General features: G+C 46.4%; 2 protein-coding genes across 5 annotated transcripts; one reads left to right on the plus strand and one right to left on the minus strand.

The window, feature by feature from the left end:
* The first annotated feature begins 174 nt into the window (after window positions 1-174).
* SEC13 (SEC13 homolog, nuclear pore and COPII coat complex component) lies at window positions 175-6,728 on the plus strand. The gene is made up of 9 exons (XM_032698746.1): window positions 175-282; window positions 504-548; window positions 1,519-1,634; window positions 2,069-2,220; window positions 2,934-3,067; window positions 3,877-4,010; window positions 4,500-4,620; window positions 5,394-5,540; window positions 5,867-6,728. The coding sequence occupies exons 1-9, from the start codon at window positions 280-282 to the stop codon at window positions 5,975-5,977; spliced, it is 963 nt and encodes a 320-aa protein (XP_032554637.1). The 5' UTR covers window positions 175-279; the 3' UTR covers window positions 5,978-6,728.
* A 617-nt stretch (window positions 6,729-7,345) lies between these two features.
* IRAK2 (interleukin 1 receptor associated kinase 2) lies at window positions 7,346-21,763 on the minus strand. Of its 4 annotated transcripts, none has more exons than XM_032698722.1 (13): window positions 21,511-21,763; window positions 20,004-20,183; window positions 16,808-16,957; window positions 15,997-16,109; window positions 14,416-14,583; window positions 13,976-14,040; window positions 13,377-13,491; window positions 13,000-13,109; window positions 12,435-12,630; window positions 11,693-11,755; window positions 10,455-10,655; window positions 9,783-10,293; window positions 7,346-9,514 (listed from the first exon to the last, which is right to left on the minus strand). In XM_032698722.1, exons 1-13 carry the CDS (start codon window positions 21,647-21,649, stop codon window positions 9,396-9,398), a joined length of 2,130 nt encoding a protein of 709 aa, XP_032554613.1. In that variant the 5' UTR covers window positions 21,650-21,763; the 3' UTR covers window positions 7,346-9,395. The 4 variants fall into 4 exon arrangements, with proteins under 4 accessions (XP_032554613.1, XP_032554612.1, XP_032554611.1 ...); XM_032698721.1 differs by having other exon boundaries at window positions 14,416-14,586; XM_032698720.1 differs by having other exon boundaries at window positions 14,416-14,610.
* Between the last annotated feature and the right edge of the window lie 2,556 nt (window positions 21,764-24,319).

Genomic DNA, 24,319 nt, shown 5'->3' on the forward strand with positions numbered 1-24,319 from the left:
CGGGCCCGGTGGTGCCTCTGCCCGCTCGGCGGGCTGGGCTCGGGGGTGCCGGGGCAGGGCTGGGCTGGGCCGGGCAGGACGGGGCAGGACGGGGCAGAGCCGGGCCGCCCCCGCTCCCACCGCCCGCCCCCTGCCCGGCGAAGGCACCGCCCGCCCCCGGAACCCGGCGCAGCCGGAACGCCGTCGCAGGCGGGCGGGGCGCGGCGGGAGCGGTTGTGCGAGGCACCGCCGTGCCACGTCTGAGGCGGGCAGAGGCCGGGTCGGGACGGCGGGGCCGCCATGGTGCGGGGGGACAGCGGGGACGGCCCGGGGCCAGGGCCGGGCGGGCCGGAGCAGGAGGGCGGGGGCGGCCCGGCGCGGAACCGGCGGGGTCCCGGGGCGCGGCTTCAGCGCAACCGGGCGCGGCCGCTGCCCGCCGATAGCGGCCGGGACCGGCCCGGGGGCTCCGGGGGCCGCGGCCGAGCGATGATGCGCTCAGCTCCTTCTGCTCCCTCTCTCCGCAGGTCTCGGTCATCAACACCGTGGACACGTCCCACGAGGACATGATCGTAAGTGTGCGGGGGAGCTGCCTCCCCCGAGCCCGTTCCGGCTGGAACAGAGCTGCTCTGGGGCGCTCTGTGCGAGGGGGGAGGCTGGGATGTATGTGCCGTGTGAGAGGACACTCGTGCGGTGTTGGATGCAGAACGCTGTCCGAAATCCTGATCCTGCCATTCTGTACTGGCTGGACAGGAAGACTCAGCTACGCGGGAAAGGAGAAATGATTTAAAACCTTAATTTTCATGCACAGGCTTGTTTCTGTGAAATAATATATGTGTAAGTGTATTTTAAATGGTACACAACTTCGGCTGAGGAAACTGATTTTCCTTTATGTGGAAGCACATGTCTTAGTGTGGGGAGGAGGAAGGGTTTCCAAATAATTTGTAGAAGGAAAGAGACCAGTTAGATGAGCCCAGTTCTTCAGGAAGAATTTCTTCACGGGAGGAGTGGTCAGGCATTGGCAGGGCCTGCCCAGGGAGGTGATGGAGTCCCCATCCCTGGAGGTGTCCAAGGAACAACTGGACGTGGCACTCAGTGCTCTGGGCTGGGGGACGAGTTGGGGATCGGTCAAAGGGTAGACTTGATGGTCTTGAGGTATTTTCCAACCTCAGTGATTCTGTGATGATGAAGTTTCAAACACAACTAAGAGCTCAGTGTTCGTACACCCACTTTACCTTTTAAGAAACAAGAACACGTAACTGGTCACTGCTTTGTAGTCAGCAGCACCAGTTCCCAGCCCTCTCCTGAAAATGCTGTGTGTTGCTACTCAGAATTTCCTGATTTCCTTCTGTGTAACACTTGCATAGTTAGTGAAGAAGCAGTTGGGGAAACAAATGACTTGTGTGTCTGGATTGTCTAAAACTGCCCTTTTGACCCCGGTGTGTCGAGCCTGGGGCAGCTGTGCCGGTTCTGAGCTGCGGTGGGGTTGGTCACTGAGCCGAGCTCAGCGTGCTGAGCACAGCTGTCCTTGCCCTCCTGCAGCACGATGCCCAGATGGATTACTATGGCACACGCCTGGCGACCTGCTCCTCCGACCGCTCCGTGAAGATCTTCGACGTCCGGAACGGAGGGCAGATCCTCATTGCAGACCTGAGGGGGTGAGCTGTCATAACAGCACAGTTTCTTTGGGGAAGCTCTTAATACCTCGCCCTTTTGCCTTTGGGCAGCACAAGGTGCAGGTGGATACCAGGGAGGACTCCTCCAGGGTTGTGCTGAAAAACTCCTCAGGTCTGGGAAGGGGACAGAGCACCAGTGGGAAATACACTGGGGCTTGGTCATTCATTTAGTACTTGACACCTGTGATTTTCAAGAGATAAAATGTACTAATACAAGGCTAAACGTTTGGAATTGTTTTCTATGGCAGTGACAGCCCCGTGTCAGGGCACTAACATTGCCATGTTGGCATTACCCATTCCTCATGTCAGGCCAGCAATCCCTTCTGGAACAGCGATTCACAGCAGTGATGGCTGTGGGGCAGCCACAGCTAGGAGGGGTTTCTCTTCCCTTTTCTACATGACATTGTTTCTTGCAGGCACGAGGGTCCGGTGTGGCAGGTTGCCTGGGCTCATCCTATGTATGGGAATATCTTGGCTTCCTGTTCCTATGACAGGAAGGTTATTATCTGGAAGGAAGAAAATGGCACTTGGGAAAAGACCTATGAATACACAGGACATGATTCTTCAGGTATGGGAGTTTGGAGCTGGGAAGGGCATCTGGGGAAATGAGGGGATTTGGGTAAGGTTGGAGTAAATCTGTCAGTGTTAAGGAAGAAGCCCTCTGTCAAACAGACAGGGATAAATAGTGGAGAGAGAGTAAATCTGTTCAGCACAAACAGGACCTTTACCTAAGGTCATATTACTGGATAACTTCCTGTCCTGATTCATACAGTGTTTGCACACGAGTTGTTGTACAAAGAAATCAGCTTTCAAATAAAGATGACAGGGGACTGAATTCTTGAGGGAAATACTGTCTGTGTCCAGTAAGAAAAAATGAATTTATCATGCAGTGTTTTGTTTTACAGTGGAAACTTTTGTGTTCAGATGATTTGTCCAGCCAATGCAGATCTGAAGTCTCCAGCTTTGCTGTGTTACTGATACAGATTTTACATCCTCTGCCTGCCATTCAACTCTTGTTTTAGTCAGTGATGCTCCTCGCTGTTGTCAGAGTTTTTTAACCTCATTAAGAGTGCTCTGTTGGTGTTCTCATTCTAAAAGAGTTCCAAAAATAAAGGCCATTCTCTGTCATTCTGTAAACAGTGTTAATTGACTGGCTTTGCTGAAATTCAGGAATTTCAAGACTCATCCTCGGCTTTCAGAGTCACTCGCTTTTGGTGACTGACTGATAGCAGTCAGTTTTAGGCAGTCCCTGTGCTGTAATCTCTGTCTCTTCTTTCCCAGTAAATTCTGTCTGCTGGGCACCACATGACTATGGACTGATCCTGGCCTGCGGCAGCTCTGACGGGGCCATCTCCTTGTTGAGCTACACGGGAGACGGGCAGTGGGAAGTCAAAAAGATCAGCAACGCACACACGGTGAGTCTGGGCCTTTGGAGCAGCAGAGTTCCAGGAGCTACAGGAGCTACCAAGGGGATTGTTGCCTCAAAGAACTTGACTAGATAAATACTGAAATCCAGTGAAGTGATGTGAAACATCAAGAACCAAGAACAACTTTTTTGACATTCATCCCGAGTGGGCAGGTATACTTTGTAGTAACTAAAATGAAGTGGAAAAAAAGACAGGTGAAGGCTACTAAACAGCACTGGTAATGCTTGTTAATTGAGGATTATTGTTAAACACAGTGCTGAAAGTTAACTGGCAGGAAATGGCCTTGGTCCTAAGAATACCTGCACCAACGAACTGAATAAACTGAAGCCAGAAAAATTGCAGGGCACGTGTTTTTCCCAAAACAGTGGGGATTTTTGCTTAAGCAAAACTTCATAAGCTAACGGCGTGGCTCTCAACAGAAGGAAACTGGGCTCTGGACCAAAGCTTCCTTCTACTCCTGCATTCCAAAACCTTAGCAACTGCGTGTACCTTGTGTCTGCGCAGTTCCTATCTCTGTCTCCACTGTTCACACACCTAGGATGATATTTCCCCATAAAGCAGTTCCTTACCTACCTCAGGCTTTCTGAGTAAGTGCCTTAGTGAGACTAGACTGTGTCTGGATTTCTTATTCATCTGATATCCATCCAGCATTGTGCAGGACTCCCATTTTCTGAGATGGGCTTATTCCCCACCCCCCACAGACACTATGCTACATTTCCTTCACTCCGTCAGCAGCCTTTATTCCTTTATTTGTGTAAAGTAAGCAACTTTTAATAGTAATGTTTTTCATTACCTAGATTGGATGTAATGCAGTCAGCTGGGCTCCTGCTGTTGTACCAGGGAGCCTTATAGAACAACCCTCTGGTCAAAAGCCAAACTATGTCAAAAGATTTGCATCTGGGGGCTGCGACAACCTGGTCAAGATCTGGAAGTAAGTGCCCTGTTATCAGATAAAACCTGGCACTCTTTCTAGGCTTTGAATGTCCCTGTTAGTATCTCAGGTAATACTTTCAGCATGTCTGTGCTTCCCTCTTTGAATTCCCATGTTTAGGAAGTGCTTTAGAAATGGAAACAACTTAGTGATGCACAGTATCTCCCATGGTTTGTGCAGTCTGTGCCAGCCCTGTGTCATCTTGTCTCGGAGAGTGGCTTTCTAATGGTCTTTGGTTACCACCGTGACTTGGACAGTAGCAGATTTCTGACAGTAACTGAAGATGAGAACAAAAACTCTGCCTGTGCTTTCTACCCCCTGCAAGGAGTTTTGTCACTTAAAGCCATAGAGATTTTTGGAAAACTGGGGAACACCTGTGCTTTGTATTATCTGGATGAACCAGGAGTCTGGCTACAAAGCCAAAGCCTTCCAGAGCAGGGGATGAGAAATGCTGCTGCCACCCTTCTGACTGTATAATTGTGTTTCCAGGGAAGAAGACAGTCAGTGGAAAGAGGAGCAGAAGCTGGAGGCTCACAGTGACTGGGTGCGAGACGTGGCCTGGGCTCCATCCATAGGTTTGCCAACCAGCACCATTGCCAGCTGCTCCCAGGTGAGGCTGGAGCGACAGGCAGGCTCTCAGTGCCCTCGCTGCCACACACTTCCTTCCCACTCCCCTAGGAGAGCAATAGTAAGGTCAGAGCTGCTATAAAAGGTCCTCCTGGCAGTCCTTTGCTGTGTCTGGGTCAGTGCACAAGAGCCTTTGAATCCTGTTCCTTCCAAACTCAGAAGCTCAGTAGAAGCATTTGTGGACAAAGGTTTGTGCATGTGTGTCTCTGTACCAAAGACTGGCTGCTATTTTGAACATCATGAGCAGGATGGTGTCAATAGCAGGAAGACCTTCAAACTAATGCCATATTTTAGTGTTTTGGACCAAATTCACTGAACCTCCAGCTAAAAATACTGTTTTCTAATAACTGGCATTCGTAGTCAGCTCTGATGTCCTCAGCCCTCTTATTAACTGTGGTGTTCTTGCTGCTAATAATTTTATAAATGCTTTTTTTATTGTCATGAAGACTGCTTAGTGAGCTGCTGCCACGTGACTGGAAAACAAAACCTCATTCTGGGGAAATATTTCAGGTGATAGATAAGTATTTTGGGAGCTCTTCTCTGGTATTTGCAAATCACTGTAGGTAGTTTTTCTCATCAGAGCTGTACTGCTTTGCCTTTACTATAGCAAGGAAACAGCCCCTTTGTGTGCTGAGCACAAATCTATGCAGACACATGGAAGGGTGGTATCAGAGCTGTGATTTGGGAGTGGAGCTCCAAGAGCAATCAGGGTGGTGTTTCCTGTGTCTGGCCATCTCGGCCTCCGTGCTTTTGCAGGATGGCAGAGTGTTCATCTGGACGTGTGACGATGCCTCTGGAAACTCCTGGTCACCAAAGCTGCTGCACAAGTTCAATGATGTTGTCTGGCACGTGAGCTGGTCCATCACTGCCAATATCCTCGCAGTGTCTGGAGGAGACAACAAAGTGAGTACTGCTGCCTTGACTGACTGCACGTGCCCTGTTTCCAGAGGAGCAGGGACAGGCTGTTGTCACTTGTTGAGGCAAGGCTGTCGTAGAGTCGTCTTTGCTGCAGTGGTGACTGTTTTTGAACTATCACGAGGGCAGGAAGACCGTAACCTCTGGCAAACTATTTGCCTGCATTCTGAGTCCTTACTGGAAAGCAGAAATGAAGGCTGAATTTGATTTCCTGGGGTACTGACAGTAGAATTCACCAGTGCTGTGGTAGCTGTGGGGAAAGGGGAAGCTGAGGGAGTGTTAAGGCTGAAAGCTGTGCCTGCTCTGTTTTCGAGGTGACGCTGTGGAAGGAGTCGGTGGACGGACTGTGGGCGTGTATCAGCGACGTGAACAAGGGCCAAGGAGGGGTGTCTGCGGTGACAGAGGGGCAGCAGAACGAGCAGTGATGCACGAGGGAGTGCTCCAGCTGTAGCAAGAGATCCCTGTCCCTGATTTGCAGTGGTTCTTGAGCTGGATGAGAACTGATTTTATTGAAACTGAACATGGGAAACAATTATCCAATTTTATGAGCACTCTAAAGCTATTACTGGGAGGCTACAAAATGTTGATAATCAGCCTTAATTGACATTCCCTTAAATTTAAGGTAAAGAGCATAGCAAAGTACTGTGCCTGATACTACTCCTTGATGCTGTAGGAATTACACCCTGCTTTTCTGGTTTAAGGATCAAATTTGATTGGATGTACAGTGGTCAGACTTCAAGCATTTGAGCAGGAACAGGAGGAGACTGTCAAAGGTGTGAGGTGTGAACTCCTTTGTGCAAAGGGACAAATACTCTGTGCCCTCAAAGGCCGGAACTTTGTTTCCAGTGAGAGGAAGGGCTGGTGGAGTTCTCGGGTAGCTGCTAGTGTGTTAGCCAGCCCTGCTGGTAGCAGCAAAACGGTGCTAAGATCTTCCTGAAAATAACACGCTTGGCTAAGTGGAGGTCCCTGTGCTTTCCTGAAGATGAAAAGGAGTAGTGGAATGCATATGTCTTCTGCTTTACAATGGTCTCAAACTTGGTTATTTTACCAACATCAGTAAATCAAACCATGGTTTGAAGATTTTTTTTTTTAGCCACATGTCTGTACTGTACCTCAGGTTTGTTTTTTTCTTTGTTGAGATACCAACAGAATAAAGTCCTATTGGTTAAAGCCTGATGTGCTGTATTTAATCATCTTTTCACTGGGCCCCCTATGAAAAGTAAAACTTGTCTTTTTCCACTAATTTGATTATTCATTGTGAAAAATGAAATAAGGTGACTGAGCTATAATCAACCCAATTCTTATACAGTAACATCAAATTAAAGAAATACAATCAAGAGTCCCTCAACATAAGCAGCTACTATTTTATAATGTCTTTAAGTGTTCAATTCTTTGTAGATTAGGTAAGTAGAAAATATTCTGGGTTTTGTTTTCTGGGTTTTTTTGTAAGTAGGTGGTTTTTTGTTCTTGTTGTTTTGGGGGTTTTGGTGGGGTCTTTTTGTCTGTGGGGTGTTTTCCCCGCTGTAATGGTACATCACAAGGCTGGGCTTTACAAAACTGCGGCTCTTCCTTTGGTCTGGGCGATTCCAAGGGAGAACGTAAACAGTGCCAGCTTCCCTCTTCTGCTCTTACAGCTTTGTTCATCCTCAGGGAAGGAAGAAGGGCATGAACCCATTGCCACACTTCGAAGTTATTTTTAAACCCACCATTAGCCAGTGCCTGGGGCGGGACCTCGGCGCTGACTGACGCTCATTTTCTGTGCCATAAAGCACAAAAAAGCAGGCAATTAAAGATATTTTTTTCAGTTTTTTATTCACAATCCTATTAGCAAATAGTAATGTATAAACTTGCCTCTGACTAGCCAAGTTATGTAACCGTATCAGTGTAAGACCATTCTTATATATGTTACATTAAATACTTGTGTAACTCTACAGGACCACATATATCACCTCAGAATATTTAGAAATTAGCATGGAACGAGGCAAAGAATAACAATTAAATTAGATGACTACAAGAGAACAAAACCTCTAAAGCACTTTTGTGAAACAGAACAAATTACATTTCTCAGTTTAAAACTCCAGGTTTCCCATTCAGCTCTGTGGTGTGTCCACGTGTCCTTCCTGAAGGAGACCCGAGGCTTTTACCATGGATGTCCCAGATGAAGATTACATTTTCAGCAGCATAAAGTATCTCAAATCTACAGAATTAAGTGGTTATTGACCAATCTGAATCTACTCAATGTTTCTTATATCAGTGCTAATGTTGTCTTGATTTGATTCTGGTAAAATTAAAAAAATCTGACACTGCAAACATATAGACAGTATCCGAGGCACTTATAATTGAGGGATTTTAACAGTTTTTAGTGTAGAAATTAATTTGATAAGTATGATTTTAGTACTCTTTAGTTAAAATACTTTTACTTGCTCATACTAATACCTAAAATGAACTAGGTACTCTACAAAAATAGAAGGTATGAGGCCCTCATGTAAAGCCAGGAAAATATACTATTATAGAATTCCAATGAGAATAATTACATATAATTAATATATTTTTTTTTAATATTCCCTGAATTGCACTGTGAATTGTAGCCATTTCTGCACATCATGCCCTATTCCCTGTGCTCAGGAGGCAGCAGTCTCCTGTCTGTAAGCTGAGCTACATGCTCTGATAATTCTTTTGGTTTATAATAAATCAGTATTTCCCTAGACTGCACCAGTGGAATATGTTAGCAATAGCACAAATAATAAATGTCATAAAAATGAAAGTGACACTTTCTTAAGGAGGCTTTCACTTGATCATAAATACACCAGCATACAAGCTTCTATTTTTTCTCTTGCACGTGATCCCCGAGGCTGAGCCTGAGGTGCTGCTGCTGGGTGAGCCAAGGGATACCCACCAGGACTCCTGAGAACACCTGGTGAGTGTGGAACCATCAGCAGGTCCCCTTACTAGCTTATCTTTGACCCATTGCCAAAATAAATACAACAAATTATATTTCAAGTGTCCTGTAACAAAATTAAAGATATTTTAATATACAACAGTATAATGTGAAACACAACGAGAAACTTTAACAACATATAAAGGACACTTAGAAAAAAATAATTCCCAAAAGCATTTCCCTGAAGAACTAAACACCCTGTCAGAGGTGCCGACAGTGAGCTGGAAGGCTGGGCTTACGTGCTGTCACCTGTGTCAGCCCTGGCTAGGAGACACGCGGGGGCAGAGGAACGTGCCTGAAGCCATTTCCTCCCCTCTGTGCCCAGTGCAGTTCCAGCTGGGATGAAGCTGTGTACAACACGCCTGAGAACTTGCAGAAGAACCCCCCTCTCTGGTACTGCAGTGTTTGGAGTATGTGCACTAAGATCAGATGGAATAGGAGAGATTCACTGGAAAACTTCCCCACGGCTCTGAGGATTCCTGTTTGTGGTATGCAGTGGGATAACAGCACAGGGCATTGCTGCCTGGCTACAGGGCAGTGCTTGCTCTGTAACTCCTGGGACTGTGGCTTACTGAGACAAACGTTAGCTGGAGATGTTTTCTGAAACACTGCAAAAGGATTGTAAACTGTCTTGGCACTTGTTTGTGTTTGCCATTCCTTTTCACCTTGTAGATGAAAAGGCAGAAGGAATTTCTGTGTACAGAGTGGCACTGTGCTTTAGAACAAGTATTTTCTGCTGCTTCTCTGTGTGATCACTTTTGTTTCCTTCAGTCAGGGCTGATGTTTCTGATCCAAATCTGCTGCTTAACCTTACATGAAAAGCACATTTTTACCATCTTTCTGATGAAGAGACAGTCCTTATGTTTCTTCTTCTAAGCTGGCCACTGCTAATAAATCCATCCAAGTTATGATTCAAAAAGTTCAGAACTGTTTAACTTGTCTTCTTCATACAGCAAAATGTTTTCCATTAGCTTCTTTTTTTGATCATTTATCTGTATTTTCCAAGATGTCTCTCTGGCTAAGGCTGAAAAACAAAATGCCCAAATATTGAGAAAAAACCCCACCATCTATTGTCTAAGGAATAGATGATAACTCTAAAATAAAAAAAACAACCACCCAAACAAGCTTAGGAAAAATATCTAATAGAAACCCACATAACATTGTGTAGATTTACTAGTAAATTCATAATCAAGGAGAAAAGATGAAATGTTTAGAAGTAGGAAGAAGAACCTAAGCAATCCTGGAGAAGAAAGTAATTTGTCCCTAGTCTGAGCCCACCAGGGCACCTTTACCTTGTGAAGCACAGGAGGAGTCCAGGCTGTCCTGTGCACAGGTGCCCTGGGCAGCAGCTGCTGGCTCTGGGACGACGCCGCCCCTGGCACACGCCGCGTTCCTCTCCTGCAGTCCCTGGGCAGATTTCTCCTGCTTGACCCCGTGACCAGAGCCTGCCACCTTTTCTGAAGTGGTACAGCTGTGGCTAGATAGCTCCTCTGTGGATTTTTCTGGAGGATTCCATATGAAACTACTGGACTCATCTGATTCACAAGGGACCCGTGACATGTGTCCGCAGAAGGTGTCGGGTGCCGTGGCTCCCATGGAAGGGGCACAGGGGCTGGCACTGGACAGGATGGCTGCCTGGGCACTCTCCTCTTTATTCCCCACTGCAGAAGGCACATCCACGCTCAGACTGGCAGTCTCATCATCGGTTTCTTCTGGAGTGTTCATGGAGAAGCCGGAAGTGCTGCTTCCACAGATGTAATGCTCTCTTAATTTATTTTCAGCCATTTCCATAATTTCAAGCACCTGTTTTTAACAACCATATTTGTGAATGCAGAATAATTCCTGTACCCCTGCTTACACATATTCTCCTATGTCAACACTCTCAAAAATAAGTAAAGCATGAATGTTGTCAGCTCCTCGATGACAAGGAGACTGAAATGTTGGTGGTGTATTTAAAATATTACCTCTGCTATGTTAGAACTCTTCTTTCTCAGGCAGAGGCAGATGGCTGAGGCAAAATCAACTGCAACCTCTTCTGGCAAGTGTCCTGCTTTCCTGTCTAGGTATTTGCAGCAGATTTCATTGGCAGCCAGCTTTTCCAAAGTTTTTACTTTGGAGTGTGAGCTTTCTTTCGCTGTTTGAATTTCATCAGCAATCATATCTTTCTGTTCAAAGGAAGGAGATGCATTAGTGAAGGCAAAATTAACACAAGCATTTATTTCTGCCTCAGTCTCTGAGAGTGAGTATTGCCATGTTTGTCATTAGTGCTCCTCAATGGCTGGTTCACAGACTGAGAAGGTTTAAGAATCTCCATTCCTGCAACTGACAGAAATGTTTGTTTTCACAGGAGAGAAAAGGGCAGAGGCTTTCTCTGCATGTGTCCAGTGCCAAATTTCCTAAAGCAGGCCCAGCTCTTCTTGGCTCGTGTCACTTTAGATAGGGATGAAAAAGAGCCAACACTTGTAGAGCAGCATTCTTGCACGAGCCTTGGTGACATGTTAAAGAAATCAAAGATGTAGGATCTTTGATTTTCTGAACCCCTTTGAACGTTGCTGAATTGCTTGGAAATAGTAAGTGATAGAACTGTTGTTCTCCCCTCCAAGGCTTCAGCCAGATGGGAAATCAAGAGCACGTCCCACAGAAGGAATGCAGGTGGAGGCTGCTCTCTGCAGATAGTGTCAGTGATTCAGGGAGCCTGGCTGTTCTGGTTGCTTGTGGAAGTAGAATGTGTAGCTCCAACCTCACCTTGGGAAACTCGCCAGATTATCAATTCCAGGCCAGAGTGCAAGACACAAACACCCGATAAACACGATGATGAGCACCTGCAGTTCTCACCCAGCCAGGTTTCCTCACTCAGTGTGGCTCAGACCACCTCTTTCTGGCACACAGAAAACGTGCAGCAGCATTTCGGCACAAGGCTTTGTCTCTTAAATAAGCACGGGTTTATTCTGGAGTTTTTCCTAATACAATCAGAGCAGCACTCAGGAGTGTGCTGTGTGAAATGGGAATATCTATTCTGCCCTCTGTCTAAAGGCAGGCAGGCTACTGACATTAACAGAGCCTGGATATGGCTGCTAAACATCCCTTCTTCAGGACGTGGTACAGCAGATGGCAAATATCAAACTGTATTTAAGTAAAATTAATTTTATGACAGCAACCCCATTCACTTGTGTTGGTGTCCATTATTCCTGCTGCTTCTTACCAGATAAATCGGGTGTCTGCCTTCATCCAGTGCCTTAAGCCCCGACAGTACTTCTGCTAAGACCTGGAAAGTGTATTTGAAAGATAAAACAGTTTGTTCAGAATGAATTACAATTTTAAAAACTAGTTTTGTAACTAAAGAAATATTGAACTGCCAAGGCATTTTGATATTCTATTTTTACTTCAGATGGCCTAACAATGCCAGCTCTGGCCATTCATGAGACTTTAGAACTACCTCCAGAGCCGAGTCCAGATTTTATAGTTAGGTACAATAGATACTGTTGAGACAAAGGATGAGAAGAAAGTCAAGCTAAATGTAGATAAGAAATCACACTGAACAGAGTAACTTCTTATTTAAATGAAACACTTGGAGACAGGTGACATCACAAACTATCAATTATTTTTGTTGAAATTCCAGATTACAGGTGATGTTTGTAGCAGCTCATGTAGCAATTCTGCAAGAATTCTGAGAACTTAACTTTTTATAAACAATAAGCACTAACTAATATTTTTTTTTGCTAAAAGAAACACTGTTGTTCAAAAGATTCACCTCACTTTGCCACAAACTGAAGTACATTTGGAATGTGAACATAATTAAAACCAGGATTTCAACACATTCTAGAGCCAGCAATTATGATATGAAATTGCCAGCAAAACAACCACATGAGGCACTTGTTCTTATATCCAATTTCCTGTCTAGAAGCACCGAAGAATGCAATAGAGCATGGAAAAAGGAACCATACCACACCACAGCTGAATATATCCACTTTTTCTGTTAACTTCCCATGTCTGATAAAATCTTCTGGCAGGTAAGTAAGAGAAGCTTGTAAGACTTTGGTTTTCATCACGGCATATTCTGATTTTTTATTGGCAGAATGCAATCGCAGGCCAGAATGTCCAAGCTTTGGTGTAAAGTTTTCATCCAACAAGACATTTGAGCTGTGATAAGAACAGAGAAATAACATTATTGGTCAAGTCATTACTTTAACTTGAGGCAAAGAATTAGTTTTACACTTTTCAAGTTGAGCACTGAAAGTGTCCAGCATTTTGCCTGCTGCGTAGGAGTGGAAGGTAGAAAGGAAGAAGAGGAAGAACAAGCACTCAAAAAATTACTTCAGAAGAATATACTTCCATCATTTAGGAAGGAGAGACAGGTTAAACAAGTAAGGGTAAAGGCCCTACAGAACAAGGGACAGCAGAAAATACTGCAAATGGATTTCCAAATTGCATAAGTTTTAGTCATTACTATTAAAGAAATCCTGGAATTATCAAGTGACCAAGGAAGTGCTGATATACCAAACCCCTCACCTTTTGATATTCCCATGAAGAATTCCAAAATTATGTAAATACTCCACAGCTCGGATGACTCCCACAGAAATGCTAATTCGCATCTCCCAGGTCAGTGGAGCACAATCATCCTGCAAGGAAGGGAGAAAAAAAATCTTTATTTTATAGACTAAAACACGGTAAGACATTGGTAGTTTTGAAAACCAAAGGTTTAGTCTGAGTGCCAGTCAAAACTCCAGGAGAGAGCTGCAGCCTTTCTGGTGCTTGCAGTCCAGGTACTTGGGCACCCTTTTTTTCCAGCTGTTTCTCGGAGTCCAAAGAGCTGTGATTGGTTTCCACGCAATAGCAGGGCAGGACTCACAGTCACAGGTAGATCACAGACCCAGGTCATTGCTTACCTGGCACTGGAGCTTGTTCTGCAGGGAGCCATTGGGCAGGTACGGGTATATCAGACAGTGCAGGCCAGTTTCCACCGAGAAGCCCAGCAGCTGCAGGATGTTGATGTGACAGCACCTGCAGGCACAGATCAGCAATCGTTTGCAAATGAAATAAGAGCAACACAGAAAAATACATCCTGAGCTGGACTAAGTTCCTAAATTCAAGGCAACTGGAATGGTGTGCTGCAGCTGGAAGCACAGCTGGAAGCACAGCTGGAAGCACAGCAGGACCCCGGGCATGGTGGCAGAGCGCTGCCTGAGCAGGAGCCCAGCAGGCAGTACAGCCCTGCCCGAGCAGGCAGCGGGGGCACGGAGGGGCATGGAGGGAGCACGGAGGGGCACAGAGGGGCACGGAGGGGACCCTGCCCACCCCAAGGGCTCAGAGCGGCCGTGCCAGCGCAGGCACAGCCCGGGCCCTGCTGCTCGCCCAGGGCTCCCGCGAGGCAGCCCCATCCTGGCCTGCACAGAGCCACAGACACACCCAGGGCTGGCCGAACACCCGCCGGCAGCGGGACAGGCACCACTGCCCCTGAAACACAACCAGAAACACAACCACTCACCGAAAGCAGATCTGCACTTCCGTGTGAAAGAACCTCTGGGTAGAATTTGGGCTTGTGCATTCCAGCTGAAAGATGAGACCGTGCAACACTACGTCAGTCGTAATTAACAAGCATTTATACAGATCTGTTAGTCTCTTGCTGCTGAGCTACTGCAAGCGACAGGCAAGTACCACTGATGGCAATGTTAAATCAAAGGCAATAATTAATTGAGAATTAGAACAAAAACATGCAATCATCAATGCAGGCTACTCCCATGGATAGAGTTAAATATCCATCATGTGTGTTTGCTGAATCTGGGTTTACTTATTTACATCATTTCCTTTTTATCTCTTCTTGTGTAGCCATTCCGGTTCCTTGCCCACACAATATTAAACAACAACTGCTAATAGGAAAGAGGTGTTAACAACATATCCCCTTCTAGAAAAAGGTGCAGTACTCGCCTCTTTCAGTCTTTTGATGACATACACTACGTTGTTCCTCTGACCTTTGTAGACATCTGCAAAAGTACCTTCACAGATTCTGTTCTTGTCACTGAAACCGTTCGTGGCATTAGTAACTTCCCTCTGGGCCCACAGGAGACTCCCGCTGGGGAGATCAGCCATTGTCTCCTGCTGAGGAGTAGAAGAGCTGCAAGGCTACACATTTGTAGAAGAAACAAGTTTATCTCATGAAAATCTGCGTCCTTTTTCCTTCTTTCAAGTGTCATATTTTCTTTTCCATGATTTATGCAATCACTGTAATTGCTGAATGAAACTGAAAGGTACTGTGCAATCACTCCTTAGGATGTAGGTAATACATAATGTTGTTATGATGTAAAAATTTTGCATTGCAGAAGCGACTTGAAATCAGTTACCAATTTGCATTTCCACCTTTCCCAGAAAACAGACTTAGTTTTGTTTAAAAGCCCATATATTTATGTGATGTTAGTTTAAGCTACAAAAAATAGTAATCTTTATGGCTATGAGACAGTTGGATAAGAAAGTGGTGTCCCTCATAATGTATTTATGCTCTAGTAGGAACTTCACATTTACTTCTGGAGCACCTGGTGTCGGTTTCACAATAATTTTTTGCTTCCAGTGTGGCAAGTCCTAATACCAATTGTAACTAGAGTTCCACTGTAGCCTAATCATGCAACTTTCACAACCTTAATGAGCACCAGACTTGAGGAAACAAAGCATTAACTCTTTCTCAAGAAACTCTGAAACTACTGCACTCTTTGAGGTAATCTACTCTCCTGGCTGGTGCTCCTGAGCCATATTACTGTGGAAGAGTTTAAAGCCTCAAACAAAATAAACCACAGAAAACAACCGTGATGGGAGCAGTGTGCCCACGGATCTGGGAAACACCCTGAGGACAGGACAGATCTAGCTAGACAGTCTGAAAGACAGGAGAGCTGTGGGGAGGCAGGGACAGGAAATGTGTGCTGAAATCGTGAGGAACACGAAGAAAACTTTTCCCACAGAAATGGTCAGGCACCGGAACAGGGGCTCAGAGACGTCATGGAACCTCCTCCATCCTGGTAGATTTTCTGCTGTCAGCTACACAAGGCTCTGGATAGCAACACTTAAACTCAATACTAGCCCAGTTTTGAGCAGAAACCACATTTTAAGTATAAAATGAAACTAAAAGATGTATGCAGTTCTGGCTGGTCAATGCTAACTACTGCCCTGACCCGTGATCACACCAGGAACGGTAAGTCCTCTGTAAAATCTACACTGGAGAGCTCTTCAAACTCAATTGTTATTTGTGGGCATGTTATCCCTTCCAAGCTATGCAGTATGCAATACTGTACATTTTTCCCTCACTAGTCCTTCACTGGCAAAGAGAGATGTAAACCATAAGAAGTCCAGTTGAAGCATTAGCACTCTATTCAGTCCAAACCCACTGTAACTGAGCCCTACATTTTCACCAGGTCTATGGCTTTTTGTACAAGTAGAGGGATAAACTCTTAACTAAAAAAACACAGGATGTCATAAAAGCAATTTTCCTTCTTATAGTCAGTGAATACTAAGGGGATTTACCTTCACACTTGATGAGACAGGAGGACTGGACTGTAGGGAATTCAAAAGGTCTCTCGGGGGAGGTGGTGGAGCAGGGAGGGAATACAAGGCTCCTTCAGAAACAGCACCTGAAACTGAAATAACAGCATTGAAAATACACCTTATTTTTATAATACCACAGCCCATGACTAACTATAAAGGTCTGGGAATTATGAAGGTCTGGGGTATTTTGTTGAAGTTCCTGACCAAGGATAATCTCTGACAAGCTGTGAAATGCTATGTGAAGACAGGGAGCTCTCTTCCTGGTTCCTGTTTGCAGGAAGACTGCGCAGCTCTCTCCAGGGCTGGCTGGGGACATGGAGCTCCCTGTGTCTCTGCTGTTGCAGATGTTCTCCCACATATGTGCTGGGGTTCTCTCCTTCCCTCTCCCACACAGGGGGGCTGCTGACCCCTGTCTGGTTCTCTGCTGGCCTAGATTTATTGTGCACAGAGAGAGGGACATGGGGCAGGAAATGCATGCACTGGTCTAGTCTTAGCAGGGAGCCAGGACGGGACCACGACGGTCAGAGACCTGGGATCCTGAGATCCCAGGGGACAGACACAGCCAGCATCTCTCAAGGCCAAAGTAGCTATAGGAAGGAGGACCAGGAAGCAGCGTGCTAAAGTGAGGAATAAACAGGATACAGCAGTGCTAGGAAAAAGGCAAACACTCCAGTGTGCCCATTGTGGAGCTCAGTGTCGTCGCTGTCTGATCCCGACCCGAACACGCAGCAGCCTTGGCTGTGCACTCACTTCATGTCAGAGCCAATTCCCAGTCTGGGACTGTACTTACTGCCTGCTGAGTCTGGTGATGGCAACACGCTTATCTCATTTTCTTTCTCTCTCCTTTTGCCTTCTGTGGGAGGTACAGATGTGATCTCCTGTTTGGGGGGCTCTACTGGCTCCTTTTTCTCAGGGCTGGTAACGTTAGAGGCAGATGTCCCTTCAACACAGAGCAAAGGCAAGATGAGGAAACACTTTCCTATACAAAACTATTTGCAATGAATACTCATACTTCTACTTATGGAACAGAAAGAAACAAACCAGAGACAATCTAGGAAAAACATAAAACTGGTCAAAGCTCAAGACTTACTGGTATCTAAGGGAAAATTAAAGGCTGAATTATCAATTCATTACAACTGTAACAGATCCTGTGCTATACACAGCTTGGTAAAATCTCAGAGTCAGGCCTGAAAAAGCAACTTGAAGTCAGGTTAAAAGAATGACAAAGATGCTTTTGGTGTACAGGGACTGGAAAAACATGTACATCTGAGGGAGAATTATTCAAATGAGATTAGGCTACAGTTAGGATAGGAACAAAATAAAGTACAAAAGTTCAAGATACTGTGATATAGGAGGCTGTCAGAAACTCCTGAAGAAGCATGTGAATTCTTACCTGAAAATACATTTAAAACTGAGCCTGAAAATAAGGGGTGATATAAGGCCTGTCTACTCCCTGAGAACAACATTTTGCTGGTTGAAGCTCTAAACTTCTGTTTCTACCAGGCACCTTTTATCAGTAATACATTCAGCATTTTCTTAAAAATCAAAATTAATGTTTTATTTTTACATAAAGTAAAATAAGCTCAAGTATTATTACATGGGGGTTTTTGTCCTGTTGTTCTATCAGCTTTGTATCTTAAGCATAGTGGTGACCTCAGAATCAAACGTGCCAGGCCTCTTTTTGCATCTGAAATCAGGTAACAGCTTTGTGTTCTTTGATTTGTACAAACAAAGCCCAGGGAGTACCTGGAACAAGCAGGAAGCTGTGTGTTTGATGTGTGAGCTGGGCTACTTGACCAAGAGTCAGTGAACCATGTGAGAGAAGCCAAGTCATGGCAGGTTCAGGCACTGAGGCTCAGGAGCAGCAGGACCTGAAGAGCACTAATGGTAGAAATGGGCATGTTCTGTTTGGCGTTTGTATCCACTTTCTTTAATGCCACCTATGAATTCAGGTTTGAATGAAACTAGGTCTGAAAATTAAAACTCAGAACACTCAGGTATGTTTGTTACTGTGCCAGAATGCTATGAAATCCCAAATTTACAGATTTTGGAAATTAGCCATCGAGCAGTCTGCAGGCCTTTAGTTAAAACTGACAGTTGTCGGTGCTTTCCTCCTGTAGTTCAACCTAGAAGTCTCAGAAGTTAGACTCTCTTCCCTCATTCAACCTACTTTTCAGGGTTTTTCATGACTTTTGCAACTTCCTGCACATCAGATAAACAGGGCAGCACTGCAGCTAAAGAACTGACATAGAAAAAATTATTATGGTCATTCAGAAGTGGGACTAGGGAGTGGAAAAAACTGTTGAACAGAGATAAAACTCTTTGGGAAATAATCTTCCAGCGAAACATCTCCCTGTGTGCTGTGTCCTATTCCTTTAAGTTGGAATGACTGGAATTATGGTGATGGAAGGACCGCCATGTTTTCTAAAGTGCCCAACAGAACAAGCAATGTATCCTCCATATCAGCCCCAGAGGGATCACCTGAATAAGTATATTCAGACACAGAGAAAAAAGCAGAAATAGTAGGTAAAAACCTTAAAGATTGGTCTAAACCTGTGGAAATCACTTCTGCTTATGAGTAAGCACATAGTGAAATGCCCATATTGGGTTAATTCCAGAAAAAATTAACTACTTCTGCATGGCAGAACCACAAAATAATCCAGACTTCCTGCCACTTATATTAACATGAAGTTTTGCTATGGACCTCAATATAAAAGACAACAGTAAGAAGCTTTTAAAAAACATAATTTCATTGTACTTAAGCAATTTGTTGCATTTGAATTGATTTGGGACAAAATTAATACTGATCATCCAGAATCATAACTAGAAAGTGATCACAGGATTTTTCTCTTCCATCCTCTTTTAAACCCCCTTTATCTAGCCTTCATGTTGCTTTACAGAACCCAGAGTCAAAACCAAAGTCACCTGGAGCTCCCTGTGCAGCTGCAGAGCAGCCCAATGCCACACTCACTTTCTGTCACACAGGTCTGTCAGGTTTATCACAGAAGTTCAGTAGCTCAGTGAGCTCAACGGAGGATGCCCATTTCTTGCCACAATCTCTCAGTATTTACTCTCCCTGCTCACTATTTAGCCCACAGATATCATTACAAACATCTCTGTTTACTTGCATCAGCCAAGTGCAATTTTGAGAAGCTAAGCTTTTCCTCAGGAATCCCAAAGCCTACTCCTCCAGCCCGGAGGAAGTTGATTGGGTTTTATTTTTAACAGGGAAAAACACTCAGTTTTTGCAGCTTGTGGCAACTGAAGTGCAAAAAATCTCAGAAATATTTTTGAGAAAACTCAGAAAAAGAACAAAAGGTAAGTGACAGCAGCAGAAGGGAAACCCTGTGGTTCCTGTGCCAGGGGCACCTTGCACAAGCGACGGCGACCCTGACACACCATGGGGAGCAAACCAGGCAGACCCCGAGGGGATGGTGTTTCTCTGCAGGGATGATGATCATTTTTGTCCGTGTCGTGTCTCTACTTTTCACGGCCAATTGCTGGAAGCTGCTCTTGTATTGGAAGCCTGACTCTGCATTTTACATGACCAGAGAGGCCAATCGTACCCGGGTCTTGTGTGAGCAATCTTGGCAGGAGCTACAACATGCTGCCTCCCAGGATCCAGTGATCCAGTGCTACAGGACCCCCTGTGTAGCCTCTGTGTTCTGAAACCCCATCTGATGCATAAAAGACCCAGACCAGGTTTGGGCACAGGTTTTAACCAGTCTCCCTGGCACCTCTCTAAGGGTCCAAGATGGGCACTACAAAGGTGAACTGGGGGAACCAGAGTCCTCCTGTTTCACCTCTTCCCTCCCACCACCAATTTTACTTAGAAGAAAATCACAATCAGTGGAGACATTTTAGAATTTGAGGATGTGACTCCAAACAAAAAGTTTCTTCAGCTAACAAGGGAGATGTCCTGGGGGCGGGGGCTGGATGCTGTGAGGAGCAGCAGAGACCTGCAGGAGAAAGGGGCAGCTACTCACAGTCCAGGATGACCTGAGCTGCTCGGTAGAGCTGCAGTCCTTGCAGCAGGTCCAGGAGCTGCTGCACTGTTGCCAGCCTCACTCCCCACCACCACATCAGCTCCCTTGTGATGCTGATCCCTGTCTTCTCCATGGACTTGATTTTCCGTAGCTCTGTTTGATCAGTGATCACGTAGGAGGCTGGTGGGAGAGAACAGATATTGCTGTTTAAAAATTAGAGAAAACTAGCAGGGCAAGCAGGTAAACAAGCAAGTTCACTTTTGCATTTGCACAGTTTTAAAATAAAGGATCACAATAAATTAGCTAAGCACAAAGCAAATTCTATTCTAAAGTAAGACACCCCTTTTCTTCCTTCTACTATTCTGGAAAAAATGTTGTTATATCATAGACACTCGAAAAAAAACCCAGTTACACTTTTCAGCATATTTTCCCTGTAATCTTCTTTCTCCTTAGTACTTTGTGTACCAAAGTAAGTTCAGATTAAATTCCTGGGGTGATTCTCCCAAATCAGATGACAGCAGTCAGTGGTGTGGCTGCACTCCTGCCTGCATTCCTAAATCCCAGTGCTGTGGTGAGCCAAACAGTAACTGAATCACCTGGGTGTTAGTTACGCGCTGATAAAGCTATCAGGGAAACACAAGCAGTTTTAGGAGCAGGAGATCCCGTGCCAAGGCTGACCCTACACGTACATGCTGGTCACCCCCTGTGCTCTTCCCATCTCGCTTTCCCACACGAAACCCCCTCCCCTCAGAGTGCTCCCTCCCACACACCCGGGACTGCAGTGTGCAGGCTGCTGTGCCTGAACGAGAGGGGCCGAGGGCAGTGCTGTGCGTGTGGAGACAGATTCCCGAGTTCCCACCTCAGCTAGTTTCAGAAGGACGTCAGAAATACAGTTTTATACATCTGAAAGTAGCGGAGATGAATCCCACCCTACATCAGGAAGATTAACTGGGGTAAGAGCTTATTCAGCAGACAGTTAGGGAAGTCTTGAATGAAATTAAATCATGTCAAATAAAGGAAGGTATGCACTAAGAAAAGATTCAGGTTAGAATTGTCTGGACTGGGATACAGATCCCCAAAAGAAAAACCCAAAACAAACAACTCAGGGACTACATTTTCTGTACTTTTTGACTGGACATGGCCAGGACCAAGAAAAATAGGGACAGAAAGCATGAGGAGATAAAGTATAATGAAAAGAAGGAAGAAAGAACAGACCAGAACATCTGACCAGATGTGAAGGATGTCAGTGAAAACAGGCAGTGAGAAGTGGCAGGAGTTGCAGCGTGACTGGAGAGCGAGGGGAGGGAGCCTGGCTGCCCGGGAGAAGCCAAGGGAACACAGAAATCTGGAATTCCACCTTTGTTCGAAAAACAAAACCAGACCGGTGCCCGGGAATTCCCTGTCTCCGGAATGTGCTCTGCCGAGCGCTGGGAAGGGCCCGGCCGTGGGGTCCCAAAGGCGCTGCTGCCCCGTCCCCGCCGCCAGCCCGCCGCGCCCGCGCCCTCACCGAACCGCATCCAGTCGTAGTCGCTCAGACAGTCCATCTTCTGGCAGAAGTCCTCCAGCACCCAGGCGGGCATGCTGTGGATGTACAGCGCCGGGGCCGAGCCCGCCCTGGGGGCGAGGGCCGGCGGCTGCAGGGCCATGGCTCCGCACTCCCGCTCGGCCCCCTCAGCCGCGCATGGTGCGCGCCCGGGCTCGCCGCTCTCGGCCTCCTCCGCCAGCTGCGGAGGCGGATTTTCTCCCAAAGCTTCCTCTTCTCCGAGACCTGTCCTCCCGGCCTGCCCCAGCCCGCCTGCGGGGAAGGGGCCAGCGACACAACGAGCGATCCCCAGCAGGCTCCGACCGCAGCGCCGCTTCCTGCTCCGCCTGACGTCAGGCCCCAGGTGCAAATCACATTTTCCTTTCCGTGAGCGGGTATTGCTCCAGCCTGGTTGCCAAAGCGCGGGTTTCACGTGACGGAGGCCAGAGCCGGTTTCCCGAGTGTTGCGCAGCCGGCAGAGGCCGTGTGGGAGCGGGGCCCGCGCAGCGCCCGCCCGGGACACTGAGCCCGGACACTGAGGGGGACACTGAGGGGGACACTGAGGGGGACACTGAGGGGGACACTGAGCCAGGACACTGAGGGGGACACTGAGGGGGACACTGAGCCCGGACACTGAGGGGGACACTGAGCCAGGACACTGAGGGGGACACTGAGCCAGGACACTGAGGGGGACACTGAGGGGGACACTGAGGGGGACACTGAGCCCGGACACCGAGCCCGGACACTGAGGGGGACACTGAGCCCGGACACCGAGCCCGGACACCGAGCCCGGACACCGAGCCCGGACACCGAGCCCGGACACTCCCCACCGGGCTGCGAGACAAAGGTCTCACGAGAGCTGAGAAAGGAACGGTCACCATCAGAGAGGGCACTAAAAGTGCTCCCAGCGTTTTCCATCACTGCAGCACACGGGAGCTCACTCATTACCACATGTGGTACCGTAGCAGATGCAGGCAGTGAGAACTAAATAACACCAGAAGTGGTCAGAGGGCCAGGTCTTGCTTGTCAAGGATGAGGTTTAAAGTATGTTCTTAAAGTTGGCAATTTTTCTAAATTTTTTTTTTAATTTAACCTGCTTTCGGTTAAAATGTGTAATTAATTAATTAGTCAGTATAATTGCTACAAATACTTCTGCCAAAACGATCTACCTGGAGAACCTTCCTGCTGTACCTCTGCTACCACAGAGTGTCCACAATACCTAACTGAAACGATCCCTCTTTCTGTTCCTGTTGTTGGTGTTTAGCCCTAGGTCTACATTTAAATGAACTGAAATAAGTGCTGTAAGTTTTGAGAGCTTTTAATTTACTATTTCGTTGTACTCTGCATATACATAACAGTACAACTAACTCTTGTTTTCAGTATCAAACCTTCAAACTTTGGCAGTTTTTTACACTTCTGGCCTGAGAAATCATGAACCTCTCAAATACCATTCAAGTAACAATGAATTTCTTAGCCCTATATTAGCAGGGAAAAGCTGAAAAAATGTGATATTGATAAAGCTATAAGGTCAAAAGACAGAAAAAACCTAAACAAAAATATCCAAAGTGTATTATTATTTAAAATATGACAACTTAAAGACTGCCTCGAGATGAGCTGTTGCATTTATGGGGTTTTTCCCTCCATTTTCCCTGCTTACTGTCCCTCTGACACACACCTAAATTCTGTCATGGGAAGACAGAGCATCTCTGGAAGTGATGTAAGATGAGACTGAAATTGTGTTGCAAGGAACTGGATAAAAGCAGGAAGAAAAGACACTTCTTCCCCTTGGGTACTGGAAAAACTTGTGAAACCTTTTAGACTATTTGCCTCAAGGGAAAGTGAGGGGAAAGAACACATCCAACTCCATGGCTGGCTTCAGTTCTGCTCCCAATATTACATGTAATGCAGGGTCTTACAGGGAAACTGGAATGACTTTCCAAACAGACTAGAACGATCCTGTATATTCATGCAGTTCAGCCTTCCCTTTCTAACAGTGTGGTGCGGGCAGGACTCTGAACTGCTGCGGGCTCTCCTGGAGCCCATGGACACATGAAAACCATTTGTTATTTCTCCCCTTCAGCTGTGCCCTCACCACTTCCTGCCACAGCAGAGCCCTGGGGCTGGCCCTGAGCCCTGGCTCTCACCGCTGCTCCAGGATGGCCACCGAGGTGGTGCTGGGACTGCCTGAAACCACCCGGTGTTAGTGAAGCTGCCACAAGTCAGTGACGACATTCATTTATTGCTAATGCAGCTGAGTAACTAGTAGGAGGCTCCATTTCCCAATGTTCATGTCTTAGAGCCACATGGGGTTTCTCCAGCCTTTTATTCTGACCCAAAGGAGCATTCCAGAACAGAGAAATACACTCTAATAAGCAACACAAGAGATCACAGACCCCAGCCAGCTCAGAAATACCCAGAACATGTGTGCCATGTACAGATCTAAAGCCAACTCTGTTACAGGAAAAGCTGCGGCCAAGCAGGCCAATTTTCTGCCAGGGCCCAGTGGAACTGCCACGTTCATCGAAGTGCAAGGCCTCAGGAGGGAACCTCCTCCTGGGTATGGGCAGGAGCAGAGTGCAGCACCCTCCCACCCTCAGCCTCCCTGGGGCACTGACCCGTCTGCTCCCGAGGCCCATATGGGCACCCTTTCCCTTCAGAGATCTATGAGAGGTGGTAAGAGCAGAACTTGCCACGTACTCCTTCTGCCCAGACACTGCCCAAAGCTGTGCTGACAGGTCTTGTGAGCCACAGCACAGTCCTGCAGTAATGGGCTGGGCAGATTGTACAGTCCAAA

This window comes from Chiroxiphia lanceolata, chromosome 11, assembly GCF_009829145.1.
Source record: "Chiroxiphia lanceolata isolate bChiLan1 chromosome 11, bChiLan1.pri, whole genome shotgun sequence".
Classification (NCBI taxonomy): Eukaryota; Metazoa; Chordata; class Aves; order Passeriformes; family Pipridae; genus Chiroxiphia; species Chiroxiphia lanceolata.